This window comes from Euleptes europaea, chromosome 17 (assembly GCF_029931775.1).
Source record: "Euleptes europaea isolate rEulEur1 chromosome 17, rEulEur1.hap1, whole genome shotgun sequence".
Classification (NCBI taxonomy): domain Eukaryota; kingdom Metazoa; phylum Chordata; class Lepidosauria; order Squamata; family Sphaerodactylidae; genus Euleptes; species Euleptes europaea.
Window position 1 is genome coordinate 9,925,241 of NC_079328.1, and position 27,299 is coordinate 9,952,539.

The 27,299-nt window shown below is 46.7% G+C and overlaps 1 protein-coding gene across 1 annotated transcript; it reads left to right on the forward strand.

The window, feature by feature from the left end:
• Positions 1-368: 368 nt before the first annotated feature.
• Positions 369-24,665, forward strand: CRNKL1 (crooked neck pre-mRNA splicing factor 1). Its single transcript, XM_056862725.1, has 14 exons — positions 369-422; positions 3,715-3,867; positions 4,694-4,785; positions 5,481-5,639; positions 6,064-6,230; positions 7,188-7,366; positions 9,429-9,599; positions 11,355-11,546; positions 12,466-12,525; positions 12,773-12,853; positions 13,905-14,144; positions 20,230-20,331; positions 23,037-23,285; positions 24,442-24,665. Exons 1-14 carry the CDS (start codon positions 375-377, stop codon positions 24,604-24,606), a joined length of 2,058 nt encoding a protein of 685 aa, XP_056718703.1. The 5' UTR covers positions 369-374; the 3' UTR covers positions 24,607-24,665.
• Positions 24,666-27,299: the final 2,634 nt, after the last annotated feature.

Here is a 27,299-nt window from a genome sequence, read left to right on the forward strand (position 1 = left end):
ACTGAGCTCTCCCGGCCGATGCTACACAAGTTCCCAGCGCAATGCTACGCGCTCAGGCCGGAGCGGCCCTAGGTTGAGCTCGCGCTCTCCCTCCTTTTAAATCAGCCCGCCTCGTGGCAGCGAGTTCCACAAGACAGCGCGAAGGGAGAGCTGCTGTTTCGTTCCTCCAGCCGTCAGTTGCACAGGCGGAGAGAGGCGCCACACTCACCCGGCCGCCGCTTCCTCCCTGCCCGGGTCCAGCTGCGGGAAAAGACGCGCCCGGCGGTTGCTATGGCGACCGCAAGGCCCGGCCCACCGCGACGCGCTGCATGCCGGGGGGGGATTTAAAGGGTCACGTGCTGGAGGCGGGGCGCGCGAGTCGAAGGGGAGGCAAGATGGCGTCTACGGCGGCCGGGAAGCAGCGAATACCCAAAGTGGCGAAGGTGGGGAAGGGAGAGGCGAGGGGGGGCGCAGAGGGATCCGTGAGGGGTGGGGAAAGAGCCGGGCCCGCAGCCCAACCTGCTGCTCCCCCTGCTTCGGAGTAAGCCTGAACAGGCGCAAGCACGCTCCTTGCTCAGGACGATCCAGTTGCGTGTTTACTCGGGAGTAGGACTGCTGAGTTCGGCGAGGCCTAAGAACATCAGAAAGGCCCTGCTGGGTCAGACCCAGGCCCATCCAGTCCAGCAGTCTGCTCGCACAGTGGCCCAGCCAGGGGCCTCTGGGAAGCCCCCGTACTACTGGCCTACTCGCCAGTAGTAGTACAGTTGTGTGTGTGTGTTAAGTGCATTCAAGTCGCTTCCGACTCCTGGCGACCCGATGAATGAAAGTCCTCCAAAATGTCCTATCTTTGACAGCCTTGTTCAGATCTTGCAAATTGAAGGCTGTGGCTTCCTTTATGGAGTCAAATCCATCTCTTGCTGGGTCTTCCTCTTTTCCTGCTGCCCTCCACTTTTCCTAGCATGGCGGTCTTTTCCAGGTAGGAGGTAGTTGAAGGTAGAAAACAAATTCCATAGCAAACAAAAGCAAGTATATTATTTGGACAAAAATTGCTCTCATACACTCACAATAGGCAAGACTGTGTGTGTGTGTGTTGTGTGTTAAGTGCATTCAAGTCGCTTCCGACTCACGGCGACCCTATGAATGAAAGTCCTCCAAAATGTCCTATCTTTGACAGCCTTGCTCAGATCTTGCAAATTGAAGGCTGTGGCTTCCTTTATTGAGTCAATCCATCTCTTGTTGGGTCTTCCTCTTTTCCTGCTGCACTCAACTTTTCCTAGCATGACGGTCTTTTCCAGGTAGAAGGTAGTTGATGTTAGAAAACAAATTCCATAGCAAACAAAAGCAAGTATATTATTTGGACAAAAATTGCTCTCATACACTCACAATAGGCAAGACTGTGTGTGTGTGTGTGTTAAGTGCATTCAAGTTGCTTCCGACTCATGGCGACCCTATGAATCAATGTCCTCCAAAATGTCCCGTCTTTGACAGCCTTGCTCAGATCTTGCAAACTGAGAGCTGTGGCTTCCTTTATTGAGTCCATCCATCTCTTGTTGGGCCTTCCCCTTTTCCTGCTGCCCTCAACTTTTCCTAGCATCACGGTCTTTTCCTGTGACTCTTGTCTTCTCATGACGTGACCAAAATACGATAGCCTCAGTTTAGTCATTTTAGCTTCTAGGGTCAGTTCAGGCTTGATTTGATCTATAACCCACTGATTTGTTTTTTTGGCAGTTCACGGAATTCGTAACCCTCTCCTCCAACACCACATTTCAAAGGAATCTATTTTCTTCCTATCAGCTTTCTTCACTGTCCAGCTTTCACACCCATACATAGTAATAGGGAATATGATGGCATGAATTAATCTAGTCTCGGTGGCCAGTAGTATAGTTAGCATAGGAATTTGTTTTCAAGTAAAGGTTTTGCCATTGAACTCAGTGGGACTTACTTCTGAGTAAGCTCGCATAGAGAAGGGCGTTTTTACCAGAAAGCTGGACCCATGGAAACCCCCTGCTTGGCAGCACCGTTCAAAGGAGCCCGGCTCTCACGCGCGTCCGCGTCTGGCCTGGAAGGGGTGGCCAAGATGAAAACTCGGGTTCCCTGTTCGGGGAAGTCCTGGTGGTCACTAAATCATGGACGGTCTGACGACACATGGGGCCATTACCAGTGCAACACAGTTGGTCACATTTCTATCCCCCCTTTCAGTGGCTCAAGGTGACGTAGTTCTCCCTTCTCTGTTTTATCCTCACGACAGCCCTGGGAGGTAGGGAACATGAGCGGCCAAAAGCCACACAGTGAGTTACATGGCAGAGCTGGGATTTGAATTAGGGGTTTCCAGATCCTAGTTTGACATGCTGACCACTAGAACGCACTGGCTCTCAAGTAGGACATGGGCAATAGCACAATTAAAGGCTGGATTTGAGATCATTTTTCCAACTGTTATTATTAAACAGAGGAAATGTTGTATGAAAGTATGTAAGTTTGGTACTGGAGTGATGGAGGTTGCATTAGATTAGTAAACAACACTGATAAACTCAATCTCTCCCAAGTGCTGGCTGTCAGAATTAATCATTCATGTAAAAATTTACCCATTAGGATTTTGTGCCTTAAAAGAAACTAAAACAACAAAAATGTATACCGAATCTGCCTGAAACAGATTATTGTTTGTGAACAGAGCTCCTGAAATATGAATAAGCTAGAAAAATATGAAGTACCAGGGGTGGGGGTGTTCAAAAAAATTCTGTCAACTTCAAGTAATACAATTTTTCCAATAATTCTGGCAGGGAGGAGAGAGCTCTTCATATATCACAAATGTGTGATATTACTGAGAGACAGAGAAAAGCATAACTGAATCCATACTAAAGTTCTGATTATGAGCATAGTTGAGCTTTCATTTTAAAAGATTTAAGTTACTAATACTTGTGTGGAGTGCAAGTCTGATCCTCTAGGGATTCTAGTAATATCAGATAGATCCAGAGCATGGGAATGTTGTTTTGTGATTGGCAAAAGTGGGATTGCCCAATTTTCAAGTTATGCAAATATTTTATACAATTTTTAAAAGTAATTGCATGAAATTATTGTGGCTAAGCAAGGTATTTCATGTCAGCTTTCTCTGCTCCTGATAACTGTTCAGGAGAAGCTATGTCAAAGGAACAAGGTCTACCTTTTGATATTAAATAACAGGGTCTGTTCTTTCCTCCTGCTGGATAAGCTGAACCAGAGCCTGCTTGTTTGCTAGATGAATTCATCTACAGTACAGAAGTTAACATTCTGTTTTCCTCAGAAGCCCCATGAAGGGGGCTAATGACATCTAATTAAATTTTCCACATATTCACAGTTCCCAGAATTTGGGGGCAGGACAGTGAAATTGATAAAGCCAGAGTAAGTACATAGTTTGAGCATATTCATGTGTGTTTAATAACAAAGCAGCAAACCAGTGTTCTTTGAGCAGGTGAGCTACTTGGGTCCCTGTGGTAATGTTTACCGTTTCCTGAAAAGTTGTATATGTAGCATTTAATGGCATTCACAGGATCACATATTTGGGCATTGATAAAGCTTTTTCAGTGTTCAAAGCGCTTACATACAGATGAGAAGCTATTTCCTGTCTATTAGTTTGCAAGTTTACTTCAGATTGGCAGCAAAACAACTCCAAACTTCAGCTGCCTCATATTTCTCTTCTCTCATTTGTACAGTTCTATGATATAAAGAGTACACAAATGGCTTGTTCCCCTCCCTCCCCAGGTGAAGAACAAAGCACCAGCAGAGGTCCAGATCACAGCTGAGCAGCTCTTAAGAGAAGCCAAGGAAAGGGAGCTCGAGCTTCTTCCCCCACCCCCTCAACAGAAGATCACAGATGAAGAAGAGCTGAACGATTACAAACTTCGAAAAAGAAAAGTAAGCATATAGTAAATGTAACAATCAAATTATATTGGCCAATGAATGCAAAAAATATGCATATATATGTATAAAATATAATCTTTAAAAAAAACTTCCCCTATTTGCTTGTGTCTGGCAGCCAGCAAGTTCAGACTCTATTAGCATATACTTGAAGTTGGGTTGTTGTTTTTTTTGGGATGTCTTGAGTTTCTTAAGGAACAGAAAGGGTGTTCTCTAACCATCTGTAAGAGAGCACCATTAACAATTATAATTCTATATATCATGCTTTTACAGTGTTCATAGTGTTCCATAAACATTATTTTATAGTAGTCCTTAAGAATTCTGGTAGGTTGGTCAGTATTATCATCCCACATGGCAGATGAGAAGGTGGGGGTGGAGACAGAGGGGCCTTTTGGTGAAGTGGGTTTTCCAAATTGTCCGCCTCCCTGCAGGCCCCCAGCTTGTTTACTTGTGATTTCTAATTTTCCACAGAAAAGCTGTTCCTTGACTGTAATGAAGGTTGTGAACAAGCCCGGAGAACAGTGTTCTGTCTCTTTAATAGAGACGTAATGGGTGGAAACAGGTAGCTGAAGCATTTCATTGCAGGGAGGTAAATAACATCCCGCAAAGACTCGACCAAAGGGGCAGAGCATTTTTTTTTTCTGGGCAGGTTACCAACCCTAACTAGTTCTTCAGAGCAGGGAGTTTTGACTTTAAGCCTGCATACAGAATATCAGATTCCTTACAGCTCTTTGTTTGATTTGTTTGTTTATTCATTACGGCCAATGGCCAGCATTTTTGTTTGATTTAAACTCTTTAATTCCAAGTCTGACTTTTCCCCTAGACTTTTGAAGATAATATACGAAAAAATCGGACTGTTATCAGTAACTGGATCAAATACGCACAATGGGAGGAAAGCCTCAAAGAAATACAAAGGTAATCAGGTGCCTTCAGTTGTGTCGGGGGTCCCAAACATGGTGTCGGTGCCATGACCCTGACCAACACCTTTTCTTTTGCCCGCCAAGTGTTTTTAGGTTGATACTTGCGCACACATTCTGAATGGGAGACTGATACAGCCCAGTGTAGAACAAATTGCAGGCACTCCAACTAGAGGGCTTTATAATTTGAATTTATGATACACCCTACATGCATGCTTGGGCTGGTATATAGTTGTCTGTATATGTTGGGCGAGTCATAGCTCTCTTAGAGCTCTCTCAGTCCCACCTACCTCGCAGGGTGTCTGTTGTGAGGAGGGGAAGGGAAGGTGATTGTAAGCCGGTTTGAGTCTCCCTTAAGTGGTAGAGAAAGTCGGCATATAAAAACCAACTCCTCTTCTTCTTGATATATTTGTAAATATTTGGGTACATTATATGGGTTTTAATTGACCACCAAGGAAGGCCTGTTGGCCAAAACACGTATGGCGTGTGGTTCAACCTTATGAGATGTCATTGTGCCATGTTTTATCATTTTTAATATTTTTAATCTTGATTTAGTGCCTTAAAATAAATTTAAAAATTATTATATTATTCTATCTTTTCCACCCAGCATTGGATACCCAGCAATTAATAGTGCTCACCACCACCCCGATCAGTGTGCCATATGCTTTAATTAGAACAACATTTTGCTTTCAGGGCTCGTTCCATTTACGAGCGTGCTTTAGATGTGGACTACCGAAATGTCACCCTTTGGCTGAAATATGCCGAGATGGAAATGAAGAACCGACAGGTAAATCATGCGCGAAATATCTGGGATCGAGCTGTCACTACCCTACCAAGAGTCAACCAATTCTGGTAAGCTGAGAATCTTTTACAGTTTCTAAAATAGTTGTTTAAGTATGAGTAAACCAGTGTTTGTCTGCTTTTGTTCATGAGTGGTTACAACTCTGTCCCCAAGCTCCTAAAAGATATCAGTTTATTTTTTTAAATAGTATTATTGAAAAGTTTATGGTTTTTTCTGTCGATAGCAGTTTTTTGGAAGAGGGTCATGGCTTGAAGATTGGTTTGGCTTGCTTGTGTTGGATATCTGAAATAGGAGTCCCAAACAGGAATCTGGGCTCTAGAGTGCGATATGCCAGCCTTCTGTGGAGCATGTGCCTTTTCTTTTCTGAATTGCCTAATCACAAATGGATAGTTATTTTTGCAAGTTTAAAAACGTGACATTCATTAGCTGGATGACAAAGCATGAGTCTTTTGTACGTTGCTTTTCTTGGAAAAGGTACAAATACACGTACATGGAAGAGATGCTGGGAAATGTTGCGGGAGCCCGCCAGGTGTTTGAACGCTGGATGGAATGGCAGCCTGAGGAACAGTCGTGGCATTCCTACATTAACTTCGAGCTGCGGTACAAGGAAGTGGACAGAGCGCGCACCATTTATGAGCGATATATCCTTTGAAGGACGTCAACACTGAGGCTGTGCTTTGCACCTTTTAGCTTGATTTTTTTAAGTTGTTTGTGAGCAATCGGTATGCTCTCATACTAGCAAGTGTAACAAGGGGGAGCCCACTTTACATCATTTATTAAAAGCATCTAGTAATACTTTGACAGCAGAGATGTTCTATGCAGAGAAGCACGATTTGCTTGTACATCAGGCTTCCATAGACCAAAGCACCCTGTGTGGTGTGATGCTTAGTGCTAGGGAGACCTGAGTTCACATTCCTACTCTGCTAATATGGAGCACACTGGGCTGCCTTGGGTCAGTCACACACACTCTGCCTAACACCCCTGTGAAGGAAAAACAAAAGAGGGAAGAAACATGTATGTTGCTTTGAGTTATTTGGAGAAAGGACAGGGTAAGTGTGATATCTGTCTAGATAAGAACCAGCGTGGTGTAGTGGTTAAGAGTGGTGGACTCTAATCTGGAGAACCGTGCTGGTTTCCCCACTTCTCCACATGAAGCCAGCTGGGTGACCTTGGGCTAGTCACAGTCTCTCAGAATTCTCTCAGCCTTACCTATCTCAGAAGATGTCTGTTGTGGGGAGAGGAAGGGAAGGGGATTGTAAGCTGGTTTGATGCTCCTTAAAAGGTGGAGAAAGTCAGCATGTAAAAACCAACTCTTCTTCAAAGAGTGGCGGGGGGATGACGACTGTGGTTTAGAAATGAAATGGGGCTATTTGTATGTTCTACTTTTGCCACAGTCTTAGATCCTTGTCGGTGTCTGTATCCTTGCTGTGTGTAAAGAAATCTCATCTGTGGGGCCCAGTTTCCTGCTTCTGTGATTGGCAAGGGGGTCAGCCACATTACTGTTAGACATGGTAATGATGCATTAATAGCCAGTAATTCCCCAAAAAGCAAGACTGAAATAAACACTTAGTCATTTGGGTTTCTTTAACACATCCAACTTGTAATTGTGCATCCTGACGTTAAGAACTGGATCAAGTATGCCCGTTTTGAAGAAAAGCACAGTTATTTTGCCCATGCGAGGAAAGTCTTTGAGAGAGCAGTGGAGTTTTTTGGAGAGGACCATATGGATGAACATCTATATGTCGCTTTTGCAAAATTTGAAGAAAACCAGAAAGAGGTAATTTTTTGTTTGCTGATAAACATACATTTCAGACTGCCACAGCAAACCCTACTTTCCCCAGTATTAGACCAGTGTCATTGTCACCTATTAATTGCAAACAAAATTAGTCACATTAAAACAAACATGTCCTTGAGAATATGTTGTGTATGTCTACGGTATACATAGGAATTATCTTTCTGGCACTTATCTAGCTGGTGGGGAAGAGCAGAAGACAAGTGCGAATAGCACTATTCTTAATGACGTAACTGGCTTAAAGCCAAAAGGATGTTCAGTTGTTGATACAAATGGATGCAAAAGGAAAGTCCAAAGCTGTTGGACACATATAAGACGACTATGGAATGTAAGAAGTATGAATCAAGGTAAACTCAAAATAGTTAAACGAGAAATGGAATATTTATACATTGCAAACCTAGGAACAAGTGAACTAAAGTGGGCTGGGTTAGGACATTGTCAGTCAAAAAATAACAAAGTGTTTTACTCAGGAAATGTTGAACATAAGAAATGGAGTTGTGCTAATAGAGGAGTGAGATGTAGCACAAGCAGTCGGGCTATAATGCAAAGTCTGACTGAATAGTATCAATCAGACTTCACAGAAAGACTAGCAACATAACCATCATTCAAGTTTACACCTCAGCTTTGGACTCTGAAGAGGAAGAAATTGAAAGCAAGAAGTTGCAAGTGTCCAGGAAGAAACTGATTACAGAACTAAACAAAATGTGCTATTAATCATAGGTGACTGAAACACAAAAGAAGGAAACAAAACAATCAAATATTGTTGGAAGATTTGGGCTAAGAGCATGAAATGAAGCAGGAGATTAATTAATAGAATTCTGTGAGGTCAACAAGTTCATTGCAAACACATTTCAGACAACTGAACAGACGAAAAGCCTTAATAGATGATTGATGAAACTTGGCGCAGAGTAGTAAGCTGCAGTACTACAGTCAAAGCTCTGCTCATGACCTGAGTTCAATCCCTACGGAAGTCGGTTTCAGGTAGCTGGCTCAAGGTTGACTCAGCCTTCCATCCTTCCCAGGTTGGTAAAATGAGTACCCAGCTTGCCGTGGATAAAGTGTAGATGATTGGGGAAGGCAATGGCAAACCACCCCATAAACAAAGTCCACCTAGTAAACATGATATGACGTCCCCTCATGGGTCAGTAATGCCCCGTGCTTGCACAGGGGGCTACCTTTACCCTTAGATCAAATCAAGCCTGAAGTCTCCCTAGAAGCCACAATGACTCAGCTGAGACTATCAGACTGGTCACATTATGAGAAGACAAGTGTGACAGGAAAAAACAATGCTAAGAAAAGTCAAAAGGCAGCAGGAAAACCCAACATGAGATGGATTGACTCTATAAAGGAAGCCACAGCCCTCAGTTTGCAAGACCTAAACAAGGCTGTTAACAATAGGACATTTTGGAGTACATTGGTGCATAGGATTGCCGTGAGTCGGAAGTGACTTGACGACACTTAACACACACACACAATGATGTGGATTGTGTTTCCTTAAATTCTTCATGCTACTCATTTTGAGTGAGTAAAAACCTTGTCTTTAAAAGCATTTCAATAATTCAAAGAACAAAAGAATATATTCCACAGGAGTATCTTTCAGTATTCCCCCAAATTTCCAATTTTTCTGTTGGAAAAATGCAGAAGTCTTCCAAAATAATTTGTTCCAAAAAAATTTCCAGGTCTTCACACCCTTCGGCTAGTAATGAGATTCTGATGGTTATCTGAGCCTGTCGCCCTTTCGAACAAGTAGAGTGGCTGGATAGATCAGATTCTGAGAAATGGCTGAGGGTATGGGTTCGGCCAGTGATATACGAGCATGCAACATGTACCGAACCAAACATCTGATTTTAGCCTAGTTGTGTCTGGTTCTCCAGGTTTCATGCAGAGACCTCTTCCAGCCTCTGCATCTTTGAACTGGGGGGTGGGGGTCTGCACACAAGCAGCAAGGCGGTTTTCTGAGAATACAGCTGTATGCAGCTAAGGAGCAACTGAAGGTGTACAAGACACCAGATTCCCCTCATGTTCTAAGCTGTTGCTTTTCGTTCAGTTTGAAAGAGTGCGGGTGATCTACAAATACGCCTTGGATCGAATCCCAAAGCACGAGGCCCAGGAACTGTTCAAAAACTACACCATTTTTGAAAAGAAATTTGGGGACCGGAGAGGCATCGAGGACATTATTGTCAGCAAGAGGAGATTCCAGTATGAAGAAGAAGTGAAGGTGAGTGCCAGAGGGAGCTTTTCCAGCCCAGAAGGTGGGTTTCCTGCAGGCTCAGAGAATTTTGGCTGTCATTTGAATTTCTCATCATCATGATCACATCGTGGTTTGTTTGTTTTTTTAATCCCACCCTTCCACCCAGAAGCTCAGGGCTGTGTACATGAGTCTCCCCATTTTATCCTCACAACATCCTTGTGGAGGTAGGCAGGGCAGCGCTGAGGGAGAATAACAGCCAGTCTTGGCTGGGTGGGGGACAATGAAAGGTTTTCTAGGTCTTATGGGTGCAAAGAAAGGTTTTGAAGCATGTTGGCAAAATTGGTAATCTGTGACCCCCCTTCCACCAGAACAAACTGAACAATATAAATGTATGCTGTGGGGAAACAATGTAGAATAAAGAGAAATGGAGAAAGCTTGCTCAACTTGAATAGATATTGCTGAACTCAGCTTTCCTTGGGACACAATTTAGCTTATCAAAGCACAGACACACAGTGCCCAGAACCCAAAATGCCAATGATACACAGCTCTGTCTTTCTTTTCCACCTATTTCTGAAGATGCTATTGATGTTCTGAACTGGTGTTTGGAGTCAGTAATGGGCTGAATGAGGGTGAACAAGCTAAAACGTAATCCTGACCAGACAGAGGTTCCCTGGTTAGTAGAAAGGCATACTTGGGACTTGACCTCTCTCTTGTCTTGGAAGGGGTTATACTCCCCCTGAAAAGCCAGGTTTTCCGCTTGGGAGTGCTACTCGACACAGCGGTCACTTTTGAAAACCATGTGGCTGTGGGGGCTTGGAGTGCTTTTGCCCAGCTTCAGCTGGGTGCATCAGCCGCGCCCATTTCTGGGACAGTCAGATCTAGCCACAGTGACCCATGCTTTAGTTACATCTAGACTGGACTACTGCAATGCACTCTACTTGGGTTACCCTTGAAGGGTATTCAGAAGCTGCAGCTAGTGCAGAATTCTGTGGCTAGACTACTGGTCAGGCCCAGCTATCGGGAGCATTTGACCCTGATATTCAGCAATTACACTGGCTACCAATCCACTCCTGAGCAAAATTCGAGGTGTTGGTTTTGTCCTTTAAAGCCCTGCATGACTTGAGACCAGGGTATCTGAAGGACCGTCCCATATGTTCCTGTCCAGAAATTAAGAACACAGGAAGGGGCCCTCTTGACTGTCCCACCAATCAAAAAGCTTGTTTGGTGGCTACATGAGAGAGAGGAGCTTTTCGGTTGTAGCCTCACAATTATAGAACAACCTCCCCAAGGAGGTGCATTTGGCCGCCCCCTCACTTTCAATATTATAAGAGGCAGTTGAAGATGGTTTTATTTAGGACTGTATTTGATTAATTTGGTGGCAGTCTTAAATTGTTATTTTAAATTCTGGTTTTTATTATTACTATATTTATATTGTAAGCTGCCTTGAGTTCTGTAAGGTGGAAAGGTGGCTAATAATTTTCTTAAATAAACAAAACTTCTGTTACAGCCAGGCCAAGATGCTGTGAACAAGAACTCTTGGTCTTGGCGTTCGTTGGAACTGCGACACTCTTGATTCAGTCCAATGATACCTAAAAGCCTTGGCTGCTTGGAGTGATGGAACTCAGGATACAGCAGGGCCATTTCCTCAAACCGAACACTGTAATACAGAGAGTAGAGCCATAGAACTGTGTTTGCACTGTATTTGGCATTCCTCTTGTTTGAGAGGAACTAGTGCTGCATCCTGCTTTGCCTTTCTGATGCTCTTCTGTATCCTCCCCAAAGGCCAATCCACATAACTATGACGCCTGGTTTGATTACTTGCGGCTTGTGGAAAGTGACGCCGATCACGATGCAGTACGCGATGTTTATGAAAGAGCCATTGCAAATGTTCCTCCAATCCAAGAAAAGAGACACTGGAAGAGGTATATCTACTTGTGGATCAACTACGCACTTTATGAAGAGCTAGAGGCGAAGGTAAAAGAAAGCTGTTCCAGAATGTTGTTTGTGTTCTTGGTGTCTGATTATTGGGGTGACACAGTGGGTCTCCGTTTTGCAGAAAATCCTGCATCCTTTCTGGAAGCAGAATGTCCTGGTGGTACCTCTGCATATTTGTTCTCCAGTACCTGCCTGTAATAAGGAGCCCCGTGGCGCAGAGTGGTAAGCTGCAGTACTGCAGTCCAAGCTCTGCTTACGACCTGAGTTCGATCCCAACAGAAGTTGGTTTCACGTAGCCAGCTCAAGGTTGACTCAGCCTTCCATCCTTCCGAGGTCGGTAAAATGAGTACCCAGCTTGCTGGGGGTAAAGGGAAGATGACTGGGGAAGGCAATGGCACACCACCCCGTAAACAAAGTCTGCCTAGTGAACGTCGGGATGTGACGTCACCCCATGGGTCAGGAACAACCCGGTGCTTGACCTGCCTGTAATATAGTTCATATAAGCGACCAGATGACTCTTGCAAGTAGGACAAAATCTCAGCTAAGTAACTGCTCCATAAGAATGCAGTGTCAGTTTCCTACGTGCAGGGAAACCACCTGGCAGCCCCAGAATGCTCCTTGCTTTTGACTGTATACCTCTGTTGCTAGAAATTTTATCTTTTTATTCTAAATGTAATTAAGCTGGAAGACACGGCAGAGATTTAAGAAGGAGGCATAACCAACATTGTGTTGCTTCCTTGGGGTCCATTCTGTTAGTGGTAGCGTGTTCTTCCAGTGCAAGGAACCTTCCCCCTGACACAAGGTCATCTCGCATCAGGGAAAGTCCCTCTCCACCAGAGGAAAATGTCCCCACTAGCAGAATGGAGCTGTGGGAGTCATCCAGCTAGGTGCTCAGCATAATTTTTGCAGAGGTGTTCCGTTGTCTGGAAGTCTCCACTCTGACTGTTTTGCCTTTCAGGATCCAGAGCGGACAAGGCAAGTGTATCAAGCCTGCATTGAACTCATTCCTCACAAAAAGGTATGGTCCCAATCCTGCTAAAGTTAATTATGGCAAAAGTCCCATTAGTAGTACTGGAATAATTGTATCTGAGGCATCCAGTTACTTTCAGTAACTTGTAAACATGCATAAGGTCGGAAGAGAAGCAGTGTGATATGATAGATGAATTGTGACTAAGTTAGATGTGCCTATCTGTAGTGCAGACTTTTGCTTTTTGATTGAGCTAATCTAAATCTGACACAAAACCTTATGCCATTTCCCTTTTCAGTTTACATTTGCCAAAATATGGTTGCTGTATGCTCAGTTTGAAATAAGGCAGAAGAATCTCCAGTTTGCCAGGAGAGCTTTGGTGAGTCCTTTGAATGAAGAATGGTACACTCCTGTCTGGGTTGGGTTCCCCTTCCACCAGATACACAGCTTTGTGTGGGGGAGGATACACGTGGAGGAAGGGGATGCTCGCCTAGCCAGCCAGATCATCCTCAGATCCATATAGATGCTGCTGTTGACTATACAGATGATTTCCCTGGAAGGTACTGTTGAAACAACTGTTGCTGTTTGCAGACCGAGAAGTAGTTGAAGGTAATGGGGTTGATCCTGTTCACATTAACATTGTGGTTCTAGCCCTGTCATTTTATACAGCGATAAGGCCTTGCTGCAGCTCTCTGGTTTGTCAGGAAGATGAAAAAAGAACAAGGCACAAGGTAGAGCAGCTTATTAGGCCTTTTAGATCCCAACACATATTGTTTTAAGCTTCGTCAGGGGCCTTGTTCTGTTTTTCTCCCACCTACTGGTACAGCCTTATTTCTTCTTGATTGTCAAGAAGACGCCACTATGATTTTGCTGCTAGCTTCCAATGTTAAGATTAGGCATTGCTCCACCTTTCCGCGTGTTGTTAATACCCTTGTGCCTTGGGAAGAAGAGTGATGGATTCGTAAACTGAATGGAAATGGACTTTGCCTGCATCTTAGAGGAGAAATGCTCAATTCCTATTTTCCTTTCTCCGTCCAGTAATGGAAAGGACTACCCTACTTCAAGTTGGGCTTTTCTCAGAAGGGATTGTCTTCCTCCCCACTGGCCCTGGGACACCCCTCTTTGTGGGGTCTGCCTGTATCATGCCCTTGACTTCCACTTTTGATGCTTCCCTACAGATTGTAGTTCTCTGTGTCTTCTGCATGCTTATGGCTGGGTCAGACAGCTTTTTCTGGATTCTCTTGTCTTATTCCCAGCACTCACGACTTTCCTCTTTAGTTTCCCAAAGTGGTGCATCTCTTCTCCCTGTATGGTAGCACTTGCGCTTCTTGGGGTAATTGGGGGGGGTTAAGGGTCTACACATCACCTAAAGCTGATAATCACCTTGTGGTGACTAGCTCTGAGCAGGGTTTTGAATTTCCTCTTGCCAGGGAACCTCTGTAGGCAAATGTCCAAAGAACAAGCTCTTCAAAGGCTACATCGAGCTGGAGCTGCAGCTGCGAGAATTTGATCGGTGCCGGAAGCTCTATGAGAAGTTTCTGGAGTTTGCTCCGGAAAACTGCACCTCCTGGATCAAGTTTGCTGAGCTGGAAACCATCCTGGGTGACGTTGACAGAGCCAGAGCAATATACGAATTGGCCATTGGCCAGCCGCGATTGGACATGCCAGAGGTAACAGGGGGCCTCCATGTGGGGTGCTCAGTGCAGCGCAAGAGATTTAGGTCTCATCCAGAGGGAACATAATATAATCTCAATAGTAGCAAAATATGCTTACAGGAAGGCATCTGAAGGTGGAGCAGCCTTTTCCTACCACAGCTGATCTGTGTGCAGAAACAGAGAGCCAGCATGGTTTGGTGGTTAAGAGCGGTGGTTTGGAGCAGTGGAATCTGATCTGGAGAACTGGTTTGATTCCCAGCTCCTCCACATGAGCGGCAGAGGCTAATCTGGTGAACTGGATTTGTTTCCCCACTCCTACACATGAAGCCAGCTGGGTGACCTTGGGCTAGTCACACTCTCTGAGCCCCACCTACCTCACAGGGTGTCTGTTGTGGGAAGGGAAAGTGATTGTAAGCCGGTTTGAGTCTCCCTTAAGTGGTAGAGAAGGGAACCTTGGGTACTTACCGTGAAGGTCCTTTCTTCTTTGAGGTAAGGAGAGCATCTTGCAGAGACGGGTGATTCCCTTCCAGTTCTTTGGGATAGGCAGGATGTAAACAAACAAACTTCTGGTTTCCTGCTCCGGAATCGTCCCCTTCTCAGTTTCAATACTTTCCGAGCTAGTGGATTAGTAAGAAGGAAGAAGGCTTGCCGTGCTATTACGGCGGTCATCAACGAATGAAGTATGCTTGAGACCAAACTGACTTGAACACTTTATTAAACTATGCAGGAACAGGGCGGGGGCCGCTTGGGACCCCCTTCGAGACTAACAGTGACAACTTAACCGAATTAACTGCAATGAAAAACCCACATTGTCAACCTGGCTGTGCCCTAAGCAGAGCCTTTGAATACCACGAGAGTGCTCCGTCCTTGCCCGGGTGGGCCAAGATGCTCTCCTTACCTCAGAGAAGAAAGAACCTTCACGGTAAGTACCCAAGGTTCCCTTCTCTCTCTGAGGGGGAGAGCATCTTGCAGAGATGGGATGTCCAAGAGCTTAACGTCCTCAGGGTGGGTTAGCGGTCGTCTACGACGTGCTGGAGCACTCTAAGCCTGAAGGTTGTGTCCGCCAAAGCGTAGGCGTTGAGGCAGTAGTGTCTCACGAAGGTCGATATGGAGGACCACGTGGCCGTCTTGCATATTTCTTCAACGGAGGCCTGTTTGTCGAAGGCTGCCGAGGTGGCCGCGCTTCGTATGGAATGCGGGGTGATGCCCTGAGGGACAGGTACGGCGGCGGCTCTGTAAGCCTCTACGATGCAGGAACGCAGTGTGCGACTGATGGTCGGTCTGGAGAGCCTCTTGCCTCTGTTGACCCCTGACACTGAAATGAAGAGGAAGTCCGTTTTTCTGATCGGTGCCGTGCGCTCCAGATATATGCGGAGGACGTGTATCATGTCCAGGGTATGCCAGTTCTTCTCCCTGTCATGACTCGGGCGTGGGCAGAAGGATGGTAGGTGGATCTCCTGTTGCCTGTGGAAGCTGGAACCCACCTTAGGGTCGGTTCTGAGGACCACCTTGTCGTGGTGAAAAACGCAGAGCCCCTCCCTCATCGAAAGAGCTCCCAACTCGGAGACCCTACACGCCGAGGTGACTGCTGTAAGAAATAATGCCTTGAGCCGAAGGTATTTTAGGGAAACCTCCGTCAATGGTTCAAACGGGGGTCCCATCAAGGCCGACAAAACTACATGGAGCCGCCACAATGGGAAGCGGTGCATGACTGGAGGTGACGTCTGAGCCACCCCCTTGAGGAAGGATCTGACGTGGGGGTGCGTCGTGGTGGTGTATCCCTCCAGGGAGGGACGGACTGTGGCGATAGCGGCCAGTTGTCTGCACAGGGTGGACGTCTTAAGTCCTTGGTGTACCCCGTCCTACAGGAATCGCAGTAGCTGTGCTGTGGACAGCGTCACGGGATCCTCATCTTTACAGCGGCACCATCTGACAAAGGCCTTCCAGGAGGCATTGTATATTCTCTGAGTGGAAGGTCGCCTGGCCTCCAGTATGGTGTTGACGACGTTGGTCTGGTACCCGCGGCTCAGAAGCCGCTGCCTTTCAATAGCCAAGCTGTCAGATTCAACCAGTCTGGATCTGGGTGCCACACAGGCCCTTGATGCAGCATGTCCTCCGACGTGGGTAGCCGCCAGGGCTCTTGTAGGGATAACTCCATCAGGGTTGAGTACCATGGCCTGCGCGGCCAGTCTGGTGCTATGAACAAGACCATCGCTCGTTCCTGTTGAATCTTCCTCAGTGCCTTGGGGATGATGGGCAGTGGCGGAAAGGCGTACAGGAGGCCTGAGGCCAGGGCGAGAGCAGGGCATCCGCCTCTTCCGCTTCGTTGTGGGCATACCTGGCAAAGAAGTGGGGTGTTTTGTTGTTTGCCGGTGAGGCAAAAAGATCCACTGCCGGCGTTCCGTAACGTTGCACTAGAAGGTGAAACAACCGGTCGCTCAACAACCACTCGCCCTTGTCCAGCGTTTGGCGGCTGAGCCAATCCGCCTGAGTGTTGAGTTTGCCCTGTATATGTTCTGCTCTGATCGACAGAAGATGCTTCTCTGCCCAAGAGAGGATTTGGGTCGCCTCCCCCTGTAGCGAGGAGGATCTGGAGCCCCCCTGCTTGTTCAGGTGGGCCTTGACGGAGATGTTGTCCGTCTGCACCAGGACGTGGCAACCCATAATGCTCGGCTGGAACTGTAGGAGCGCTCTGTGGATTGCTCGCATTTCCAGGCAGTTGATGTGCATGGCTTTCTCCCGGAGCGACCACGTGCCCTGGGCCACCTGATGGCCTAGAGTAGCCCCCCACCCATCCAGGCTGGCGTCAGTGAAAATCTGGATGAGTGAGTCGAGGATGTAGGTTTGCCCTTTTTGCAGGTTCGAGGCGTGGGACCACCAAAGTAGGCTCAGCTTGGTGGCCGCCGGAAGGATCAGACAAATGTTCTTCTTTTGGAGGATTTGCGGTTGGTAAGGCTTGAGAATCCATTGCAATGGTCGTGCATGGAACCTAGTCCATGTGACCATGCCGATGCAGGAGACCATCAACCCCTGAAGCTGAACCAGGGAAGTCAGCCCCACTGACCTTGACTTTAGCAAGTGCTTGGCGAGGCGAGCCAGTTTGGTAGCCTTGTCCATTGGTAAGGTCAAGGTATTGTGTTTGGTGTTGATCCAAACACCGAGGTGCTGTATCCTCTGCGATGGGGAGATGTTGCTTTTGGCTCTGTTGATGAGGAAGCCATGTTTGCTCAGTACTTGGATAACTCTGGTGGTGTGACGATTGGCTGCATCCGCCATGGTTGCACAGACCAGGATGTCGTCGAGATACAGATGGATGTGTATCCCTTATCTCCGTAACAGCGCTATCAGGGTGACGAGGACTTTGGAGAACACGAGGAGCCTGAGAAAGTCCAAAAGGGGGTGCCCTGAATTGGAAGTGAAGGTCCCCGAAGGCGAAGCGGAGAAAGCGGCAGTGGTCTGTGTGTATGGGGATGTGCAGGTAAGCTTCTGTCAGGTCTATCGATGACAGGAACATCCCCAGGCGCAGTGCCTCCACAATGGATCTCAGGGTCTCCATGCGGAAGTGTTTGGCTTGGACAAATTTGTTCACAAACTGCAGATCCAGTATAGCCCTACAGTCCCCATTCTTCTTGGGAACTGTAAAAAAGACAGAGTAGACCCCTGAGAATCTCTCTGGCGTTGGTACTGGTTCGATGGCCTGTATTTACTGAAGATGACGAATGGCTGTCATGGTCCTGGTACGTTTGTCGTGTTTGCGTGGAGAGGGGGATGGGACGAAGCGGTCCGGTGGCAGGCGAAGAAACTCTATTCGATAGCCATGTTGAATGACTTCGCGCACCCACCAATCTGGTTGCGCCTGCTCCCATTGGTGTACGAAGAGTCTCAGTCGTCCTCCCACTGGTGCGGATTTGTTGCCATTGTTTCTTTGGCTTGAAATTGTGGCTCGGCTTGCCCGGTCTCTGATTTTGGAACTGGTTCGGTCTGCTGTAACGTTGCCCCCTCTTTGTGTCCCTCTTGTGCCGGACCAAGCTGAGCGCATTGGGTCCGCTCTAGGTCGTGCAAGTGTGTGGTAGGAACGAAAGGAAGGCGAGGGGCGGGGATTCCCCGGCATGGCCTTTTTTCTGTCCTTAGTCTCCACTAAAATATCCTCCAGTTTGTCTCCGAAGAGCTTGCCACCCTGGAAAGGGCAAGCCAACAGCATGGATTTGGAGCCTTGGTCCACCTGCCAGGCTCGTAGCCAGAGGGCTCGTCTTGTCACAGCATTGGTCCCCATGGCCCTGGCTGAAAGCGTCATAGAGTCTAAGGTGGCGTCCGCCAAAAAGGAGACTGCTTTCATCAGTCTATTGAGGCCCTCATTCGCCTTTCGGTCCTCCACTGGAACAAGGGTGGCTAGTTTTCTTGCCCACACTATAGCCGCCCTCGCAAAGAGGATTGCAGTGGCAGAGGCTTGGATGGACATGGCTAACACCTCATGGGTCTTGCGCGAGGCCTGGCCAGCCTTCCTGTCTGAGGGGTCTCTTAAAGAGCCCCTGCCATCTCCTGAGAGGAGACCCTGGGACTGTAGCGCCGCCACTGGACCCTCCACTAGGGGTAGGTGAAGAAGCTCCATGGCGTGCAGGGCCAAGGTATACAGTTTGGTGATGTTACGGGGAAGAGGCCTGTTGCCCAGGGGCTTTTCCCACTCCAATTTAAGACGGTGCTCAAAGTATTCTGGGAAGGGTACCACCTTGGTGGAGGACTGCGTGCGGGGGGGAAAATTCTTTGGGACCCCTTGGTCTACCCTTCCCTTTCTCTCCCTCATCAGGCTCAGGGGCCTCGTTGAGGTCGAGGGCCATGATGGCTTTAGAGAAGATGGACTGATAGTCCTCTCTGCAAAACAGCCGCGTCTGCTGCTTTTCCACGGGTTCACCCTCCCCCTCAGAAGAAGAGAACTCGCCCTCCTCCCTCCCTCATCAGAATCGTATTGGGAGGGGGGGATTTGTCGTCCTGCAGCGAGTCAGATGCATTCGTGGTCTTCCCTCCCGCCTTGGTGGAGGAGGGCTTAAGGTTCCCCGTAGCAGTGCTGGTGCTGGAACCTTCTTCTGCCCCCATTTGCACAGGAGGGTAGTAGGGGTGAGTGGGCCATGTTCCCCCTTTGACCGTGTATGGGTGAGCCGGCTGCAAGCCCCCTTGGGCTGCGGGCTGCAGAAAGGGAAATTCTTCCCTGAGGATCTGCCTCATTAGGGCGAGGAGGTCACTCTGGGGGCCCCCGGTGAGTTGACCTCCCATTGTCCTGGTGGGCTGGATGGGCTGCTGGCCGGGGGGGCTGTGTCTCACCCATTAAGCGTGACGCCAGGGCGCTGTTGTCCCTTGCGGCGGCTGCCGTCTCCCGGGAGTCCTCATTGGTCCTCGGGGCTGCCTGCGCCGTGACCGCGGGAGAGGCTTCCTGGCGTTTCCTCTTTCCGCCGCCCGACAGAGTCGGCTGGGTTGGCGGAGGCCGGATCGGGCTTCTTTTTCCCTTCCCTGTCCTTCTTGGAGCCATCATCCGGCTGCTTCCTCTTGCCGGAGGACGAGGAGGAAGGCTGTCGCTCCTGCCGCTCCACGTTGCTGCCCTTGCGGCTGCCGGAGGGCTCATGTGGTGGTGGTGGGGGGGGGCGCTGGAACTAGTCCCTCCATGAGCTCCCCCTGAGCGAGAAAGTCGTCGGGCGTGTGTGTCGCGTGGCTCGCCATGCGCCTTTCCTCCAGCCGATCGTCGGCTGCTGAGTGCCTGGGGTTCTCGCGGTTTGCGACCAAAATGGCGGTCGCTGGTAGTGGATTGCAGAGCAACCCTGGTTGCTGCCTTCCCGCAGCAAGGCAGGAAGAGAAACTGAGAAGGGGGCGATTCCGGAGCAGGAAACCGGAAGTTTGTTTGTTTACATCCTGCCTATCCCAAGGAACCAGAAGGGAATCATCCATCTCTGCAAGATGCTCTCCCCCTCAGAGAGAGAAAGTCGGCATATAAAAAACCAACTCTTCTTTTTCCTTTGCAGGATCAGGCACATGTTTACATAGATAGCTCATAACAAGCATTTTCCCCAAAAACTGTTTTTTGACTTAGATACCAATACGTCCCTTCTTCTAGGTTCTCTGGAAATCTTACATTGATTTTGAGATTGAACAGGAAGAGTACGAGAACACAAGAAATCTTTATCGACGATTGCTGCAGAGAACACAGCATGTCAAGGTACGTGTGTGCTTGGGCAGAGCCAGATTCAACTCCCATTGCAGCAATGGAAGCTTTCAGAAGTTTAAACAGGTCTAGAGAAACATGTAACAAGACTGTGCAATTTAGGCCATCTTAAGAGGGATCGTTTCAGAGGGTAGCTATAATGGTCTGCAGTAGAATGGTTATATTCGAGTCTAGTAGCACCTTAGAGATCGACAAGGTTTTGCGGGTATAAGCTTTCGATAGTCAAAGCTCCCTTTGTCAAATTAAGAGGGATTGTAATTTAACACAGGGATCACGGAAGAGGTTTTTTCAAATAATAAGATGGCTTTTTGAAGTAAAACATAGAATCATAGAGTTGGAAGGGGCCATACAGGCCATCTAGTCCAACCATGTGCTCAGTGCAGGATCAGCCTAGAGCATCCCTGGCGAGTGTTTGTCCAGCCTCTGCTTAAAGCCTAGCAGTGTGGGGGCGGGGGAAGCTCTCCATCCTCCTAGGTAGCCGATTCCACTGTCAAACAACTCTTACTGTAAAAAATATTTTCCCTAATATCCAGTCAGTACCTCTCCGCCTGCAATTTAAACCCCTTAGTGCAGGTCCTATCCTCTCCTGCCCTTCAAATACTTAAAGAGAGCAATCATGTCCCCCCTTTTATTTGTCTCTGCTTAGGGGATGGTATAGCTGAGGTTGACGAAGTGTCATAAAATGTATTTGGCTTGTAACAAACCAAGTATGAGGCACTTCTTATGGATATATACAAGAGATATTTTGTAATTCAAGATGTAACTAAGCTGTTTCACATACAAGTGTTTGAGTATTTTCTACTGAGTTGGCTTTTTCTTGGCAGTCCCTTGTTTGTTTCTTAAACTTTAAGTTGCTTTTACATTGTATTTCTTGACTTGTAGGAATTAGGAACGTTCACACACTTCCCCAGTTTCTGACTTAAACTGGCCTGGGATCATGTGTTTCACCAGAGCCATCTCCTGTTAAACTATTGGAATCACAATATAAACTTTAGAGCTATTTTCCTTATATAACTGGTTATGGATCCTGTCCCGATCCAAAACCCCAAAATGTGTTCCTTTTGACTCCTGAGGAGAAAATCCTCCACCAGACGGCTTACGCAGCTGTTTCCAAGCTCTGTCTGTTAACTTCTCTCTCAGTCAGCTGTCAGTTCTTAACTGTCAAGTTCTTAACTACCACTCTCAGGATTCTGTTCAAACCCCCTGTCAATCACAAGGGTTCTGTGACCGGGACAACTCTTTGGAATGCAGCTGTCTGTCACGACAGGCTTGCTTAGCAAACGTGTGGGGCAAAGGAGAATGAAGTAGGTCAAATGCAGTATCATTTTAAGGCCCTGAGCAGCAATGCAGGGCACTTTAGGGGTCCCCTGGTGGCCCCCAGTACTTCTCATGTGCTTCAGGTTTGGCACTAGGAACAAATACTCTTTGTTCAGCAAAGAAGCCCCCGCTCACCCCGTTCGCTCGGCATTTTTAAAAGCTGGTGTCGCCACAGCTGCAGGAACCATTTTTGATTTTTCCAGTTTGATGACTAATTGAAGTAGTATTGATGGTACTGAATTTAAGTGGAATTTTCAGTGACAGAGTTGACAGGGAATGTGGCCTTCTGAGCTGTTTGTGTTTGCCATTTGTGGTGTAGACCCTGGCTAGATTGTCAAACTTCCCTGTGAGCCCCATTTTGCACCCATCTATGCTCAGCTATCTGCCACCAGCCCCTAAGCTGGTGGGCGATCAAATCTTTGCTCCTCTGAAAATGGCTGTTTTGCAGATGTTTTTCAAAGATCCACTGTTAGCTTTTTCTTCTTAGTCTTGTCACTGGTTCCCAAAGTGGGCAGTACCACCCCCTGGGGGGATTACCTTGGGGGGGCACTAAGAGGCAAGGGGGCAGCAGGGGGCGCTAGAGGTTGGCCCCTTTGACTGTGTTGTTCACTAATTTACAATAGATCAAGCTATGGCACCATGCTGGCAAATTTGGTGGAAAATTTCAGAATTTTTTTCCAGACTTTGAAGAGCTGGTACCGCTGGATCAAGTTCATCGGTTTTGTTGAATACATTTCAACTAAAAAGTTTTAATTTGATTTTGAATAGATGTAGATTTGGAAGGTAGTGTTCTTGTTCATGGATAGGGCCATTAAGTAATTCTGCCCAATGCTGCTGTAATAGAGCTGGGGGGGGGGGGGGTTCAAAACTGAACTGCAGATTGAGGTCTGCTCTAAAAATCTGGATTCAGTGGTCAGAATGAACTGGGAGCCACAGAACAGTAGAACACAGTTCGCAGTTTTGCTTGTCTTGCTTGTGTACAGATGTCCATTGATTATTACTGTGAAAAGCTCAGTACCGCCTGCATTGCTTCAGAGCGACCGTTCATTAATTTTAGATATAAGTGTTCCAAGAGAAAAAGCCTGGGGAAAAAGATGGCATTAAAGTGGGGCTTGTGGAGGGGCTGTGGCTCAGTGGTACATCTGCTTGGCATGCAGAAGGCCCCAGGTTCAATCCCCGGCATCTCCAGTTAAAGGGACTAGGCAAGTAGGTGATGTGAAAGACCTCTGCCTGAGACCCTGGAGAGCCGCTGTGGTCTGAGTAAACAGTACTGACTTGAATGGACTGAGGGTCTGATTCGGTATAAGGCAGCTCATGTGTTCATGTGTTGGCCTCCTGTTGCCGCATCGCTGGTTTGCTGCCATTTCTCTGTTTCGGCCTAGGTGTGGATCAGTTTTGCTCAGTTTGAACTCTCAGCGGCAAAAGATGACAGCTTGCCACGATGCAGGCAGATCTACGAAGAGGCCAATAAAACCATGCGGAACTGCGAGGAGAAAGAGGAGAGGCTTATGCTTCTGGAATCCTGGAGAAACTTTGAAGAGGAATTTGGAACAGAATCCAGCAAAGAGCGGGTGGACAATCTCATGCCAGAGAAAGTCAAGAAGCGGAGAAAGCTTCAGGCCGAAGATGGGGTAAGAACCCACTCTGGAAAGTTGGCCATCTCTGGTGGGTGGTGGGTTTCCAGGAGCGCACGATGGGATGTTATGAAACTGGATCTCGCACGAGGTCACAAAAGTGACAGTGTGAGAGTGCACCAGTGGGTGAGTGCTCCTTCTGCAAGCTAAGCATTAAGTAAATAAGCAACGGAGGTTAGCTACAGTTTCTGTGAAGCTTTGGCTTCCGGCTTTTTTAGTTTGGTTAGTCAGTTGTGTCGAAGATCAGAGGAGATCTCACTGGCCCTGGGCCTGTTATGCAGCTGGAAGTATCCAGTAGTAAAGCTCATCTTCATTGAAACTCACAAAATAACTTTTTCACACCACACATGATTAACAGATGAAATCAGCCGCCACGAGGTGTTACTGCAACCACAAGTTTAGGTGTTTTTTAAAAGGAAATTAGACCAATTAAAGGTTGAAAAATCTCTGAACGAATATTAGCCCTGATGATTCAGACCTCAGTGTTCGGAGGCTGTGGACTGCTCAATGCGAGTTAACAAGAGAGAGACTTTGGCTTCTGTGGTCTGACTGCAGGCATTCTTGGGCATCTCTGCTGGGCCTGTGTGGGGAACAGGAAGCTGAGCTGATAGGCATTCTTGGGCAGAACTCCTGTAAGGCTGCAGGCTGGAAGTGGCATATATAACATCCTCTCCCATAGTTATGTCTTTGTTTAATTTGTGTTGTTACATTGCTGAGGTTTCCAATAAAAACTAAAAATCTATCCTGTGCTAGAACACATCAGTGTCTTAACTTAAAAGCTCCCTCCACTCAGGAGAGACGTTCAGCCTTACTCTCTCCTTGCCATGTTAGCTTTCCATGTGCTTTTTCTTGTGTGCATGAGTGTGTGGGGGGGAAGCAATCAAACATGCAGCTCCCTAATCTGCAGCCCACAGTAGCAGTCAATTATCTTGAGCTGGGTCCTCTGGATCCATTCTGCATTGGGTGAGGTTCCTTCTACCGGAGGAAAAGTGTCTCTGCCATTGGTATGGAGCCACAAGATCTAACTTATTGCCAAAAATGTCTCTTTTCAAATGTTTCTTAAAAAACCATTTGCTTGTACAGTAATGATTCAGGAAAGAGGGAAACAAATAGGAGGGATAGAATTGTGATGTTCCTTTTTTCCTCCCTCTAGTCGGATGCTGGCTGGGAAGAATATTATGATTACATTTTCCCTGAGGATGCTGCCAATCAGCCCAACCTCAAACTGCTTGCGATAGCTAAACTCTGGAAAAAGCAGCAGCAAGACGACAACCCAGAGAGAGACCCAGACAAGGACATCGATGAAAGCAGTCCCTGATCCTTCCTTTGAATTTTTACCATTAATTTTGTACAGTAGCTTTTGCGGAAGAATGCAATAAATATTTACAAAAAAATGTGAATCATCAGTCATGTTTGGAACAGGAGAGAGATTGTGCTATTAGCATGTGAGTAGAAAGCATTGCAACCCCTTTGCTTTTGGCTGCTGAAAGGATTAACAGTTGGTGTGCAAACATAGTAAATTGTAGGCATACTGCTGGTTTGTCAATCCATTCCTGCCTGTAAAGGTAGTCCTCTGTGCTAGCACCGGATCATTATTGACCTATCGGGTGACATCACATCACAGTGTTTACAAGGCAGACTTCCCAGTTGTCTTCAGTTTACCCCCAGCAAGCTGGGTCCTAATTTTACCGACCTTGGAAGGATGGAAGGTTGAGTCAGCCTTGAGCCGGCTACCTGAAACCAACTTCCGTCAGGATTGAACTCAGGTCGTGAGCAGAGCTTTAATGGCAGTACTTCAGCTTACTACTCTGCGCCACGGGGCTCCTGTATTCCTGCCTGTACTAGTTATGTAAGACTCCTAGGCAATAAAAGTGTAACCTATTGCCTTGTGAAATCCAGGGGCCTCCATTAGCAAGGAATGCTATTCAGAGACTAATTTCATTCTTAGTGGGACCAAATCTCAGCTTAGTGTGAGCTTATCTCACAGTAAGATATATCTGCAGCAGCAGAAGATAAAAAATAGAGTTGTAACGCCTCCAGCACTCAAAATAGTAATTCAGTGTTCACGTGTAAATTGCGTAACATGTTCCAATAAACTTCTTCAGAGCACTGTAAATAAATAAGATGTCCAGCACATATTAAGAGGAATACAAAATACTATAATAAATTAAATGCCTACCTTCAAACTGAAGATATGCATGATGTGATATTATATTAAATCAAAATGTACAATAATAATCATGCGTCACCATATTCCTGTAGCATCTACATGCCAGATACATATAAGGCTTAATAGTGGTAAATATAATCAGTTTTAACTAGATGACTTAACTGCCTCCCTCTTATTCAAAAGTTCTTGTTAAGGATATTTAAACCAACATAAATTATATTTTACAATGATAGATTAAGCCAACATAAAAATACTTAGAATAAAGCACTCCAAGATCGGGTTTCAATTTAATGTAATACAGGACATTTAGCAGAGCAATTCTAAACTCATGCATGTTTTTACAAGGAACATTTTAAAAGCATAAATGAAAGGGTCTTCATGAGGAGCCTAAAGTCTGATACACTAGTTCAGTGAAAGGCACTTAAACCTGTAGAGGCCTTAAATAGAGAGCCAGTGTGGTGTGGTGGTGAAGAGCAGCGGAATCTAATCTGGTGAACCAGGTTTGTTTCCCAACTCCACATGAAGCCTGCTGGGTGACCTTGGACTAGTCACAGTTCTCTCTAAACTCTCAGCCCCACCTATCTCACAAGGTGTCTGTTGGGGGGAGGGGAAGGGAAGGCAGTTATAAACCACTTTGAGACTCCTTAAAGGGTAGGGAAATGGGTATAAAAACCAACTCTTCTTATTCTTCTAAATGCAGCTAAACAAGTTTATGTGAGTAGCATCACACAGTTAATTTATAAACATATATATGACGGTGCACCCCTAGAATTTTTAGCTGGGTTAATATTGCTACTTCTAATATTTTTCAGCTGTTCTGATCACAAAGAGAGCCAAGAAGTCAATTTCTGAGTAAAGAAAGAAGCCTTAGGATTTGTCACCTATAACACCTGCAGGGAGAAACTTGTTTCTGAGCTATGAAAGTCCCCACATAGATCACTATGCCCTAGGGATAGTCCTTGCATCTGAGAATAAATGGTCACTGCGTAAATAACTTCCATGTGAACTGCAAACCAAATATCTTGGATATCAAAGGCACAGGAGAGCCAGAAGATACAACAACAGTGGGGCACAAAACTTTATGGCAAAATGGACCACCTGCTGAAAAACCGAATGCCCCCTTGAGCCAATCACTTGCCCCCTTGCTTTCAATTATATTTGTTTGCCTTTGAAAAAAGGGTATTTGTCTATGTTGGCACAAGTGCGTATTTAGCTGCATGAAAGGCAAGTCTATTCTTGCGTACTAGAGAACTAGAAACATTAACCCAAAGCAGTGCGTGACCTTGGTAGGACTTCTCTCAGCACCTACTGTTTGGCTTCTCTCCACAAAGCCATTTCCCATGCAATCTTATTACAAGAAAGCCCTAGGTGCAAACCAGAAGGTGCCTACACACTGGCTGCACTTCTTGGGCGGGCTTCAGCAACCCAGCCCAAGCAGCATGGAGTGGGTTGGACAATGCCATCTATGAGGCTTTTTGGCACTTTTTTGGAGGCCCAGCTAAGGACACCCTAGCAAGGGCAGTAGAAGGCACCCTACCTGAGGCCACACCCTGCCCTGGAGCCAGAAGCAGCAGGAAAAACTAGGTGTTAGAGGGCGAGGGAATTGCCATCTGGAGACATTCTCTGCGGATCATGTCCTCTGAGCCCAATTCCCATCCCCAGAAGTATTCTTTTGCCATTCATGGGGGAGGGGGGGAAAGGGAATTTGGCATTATGGGAAAGGTTGGAGGCAAAGAAATCAAAGTGGAGGGGTCCCTTACAATCTTTATATCTAATTCCCAAGTGGCAGATACTTACATCAGCAGGTAGGGGGCACACTCACCCCAACAGGTTTCACTTAG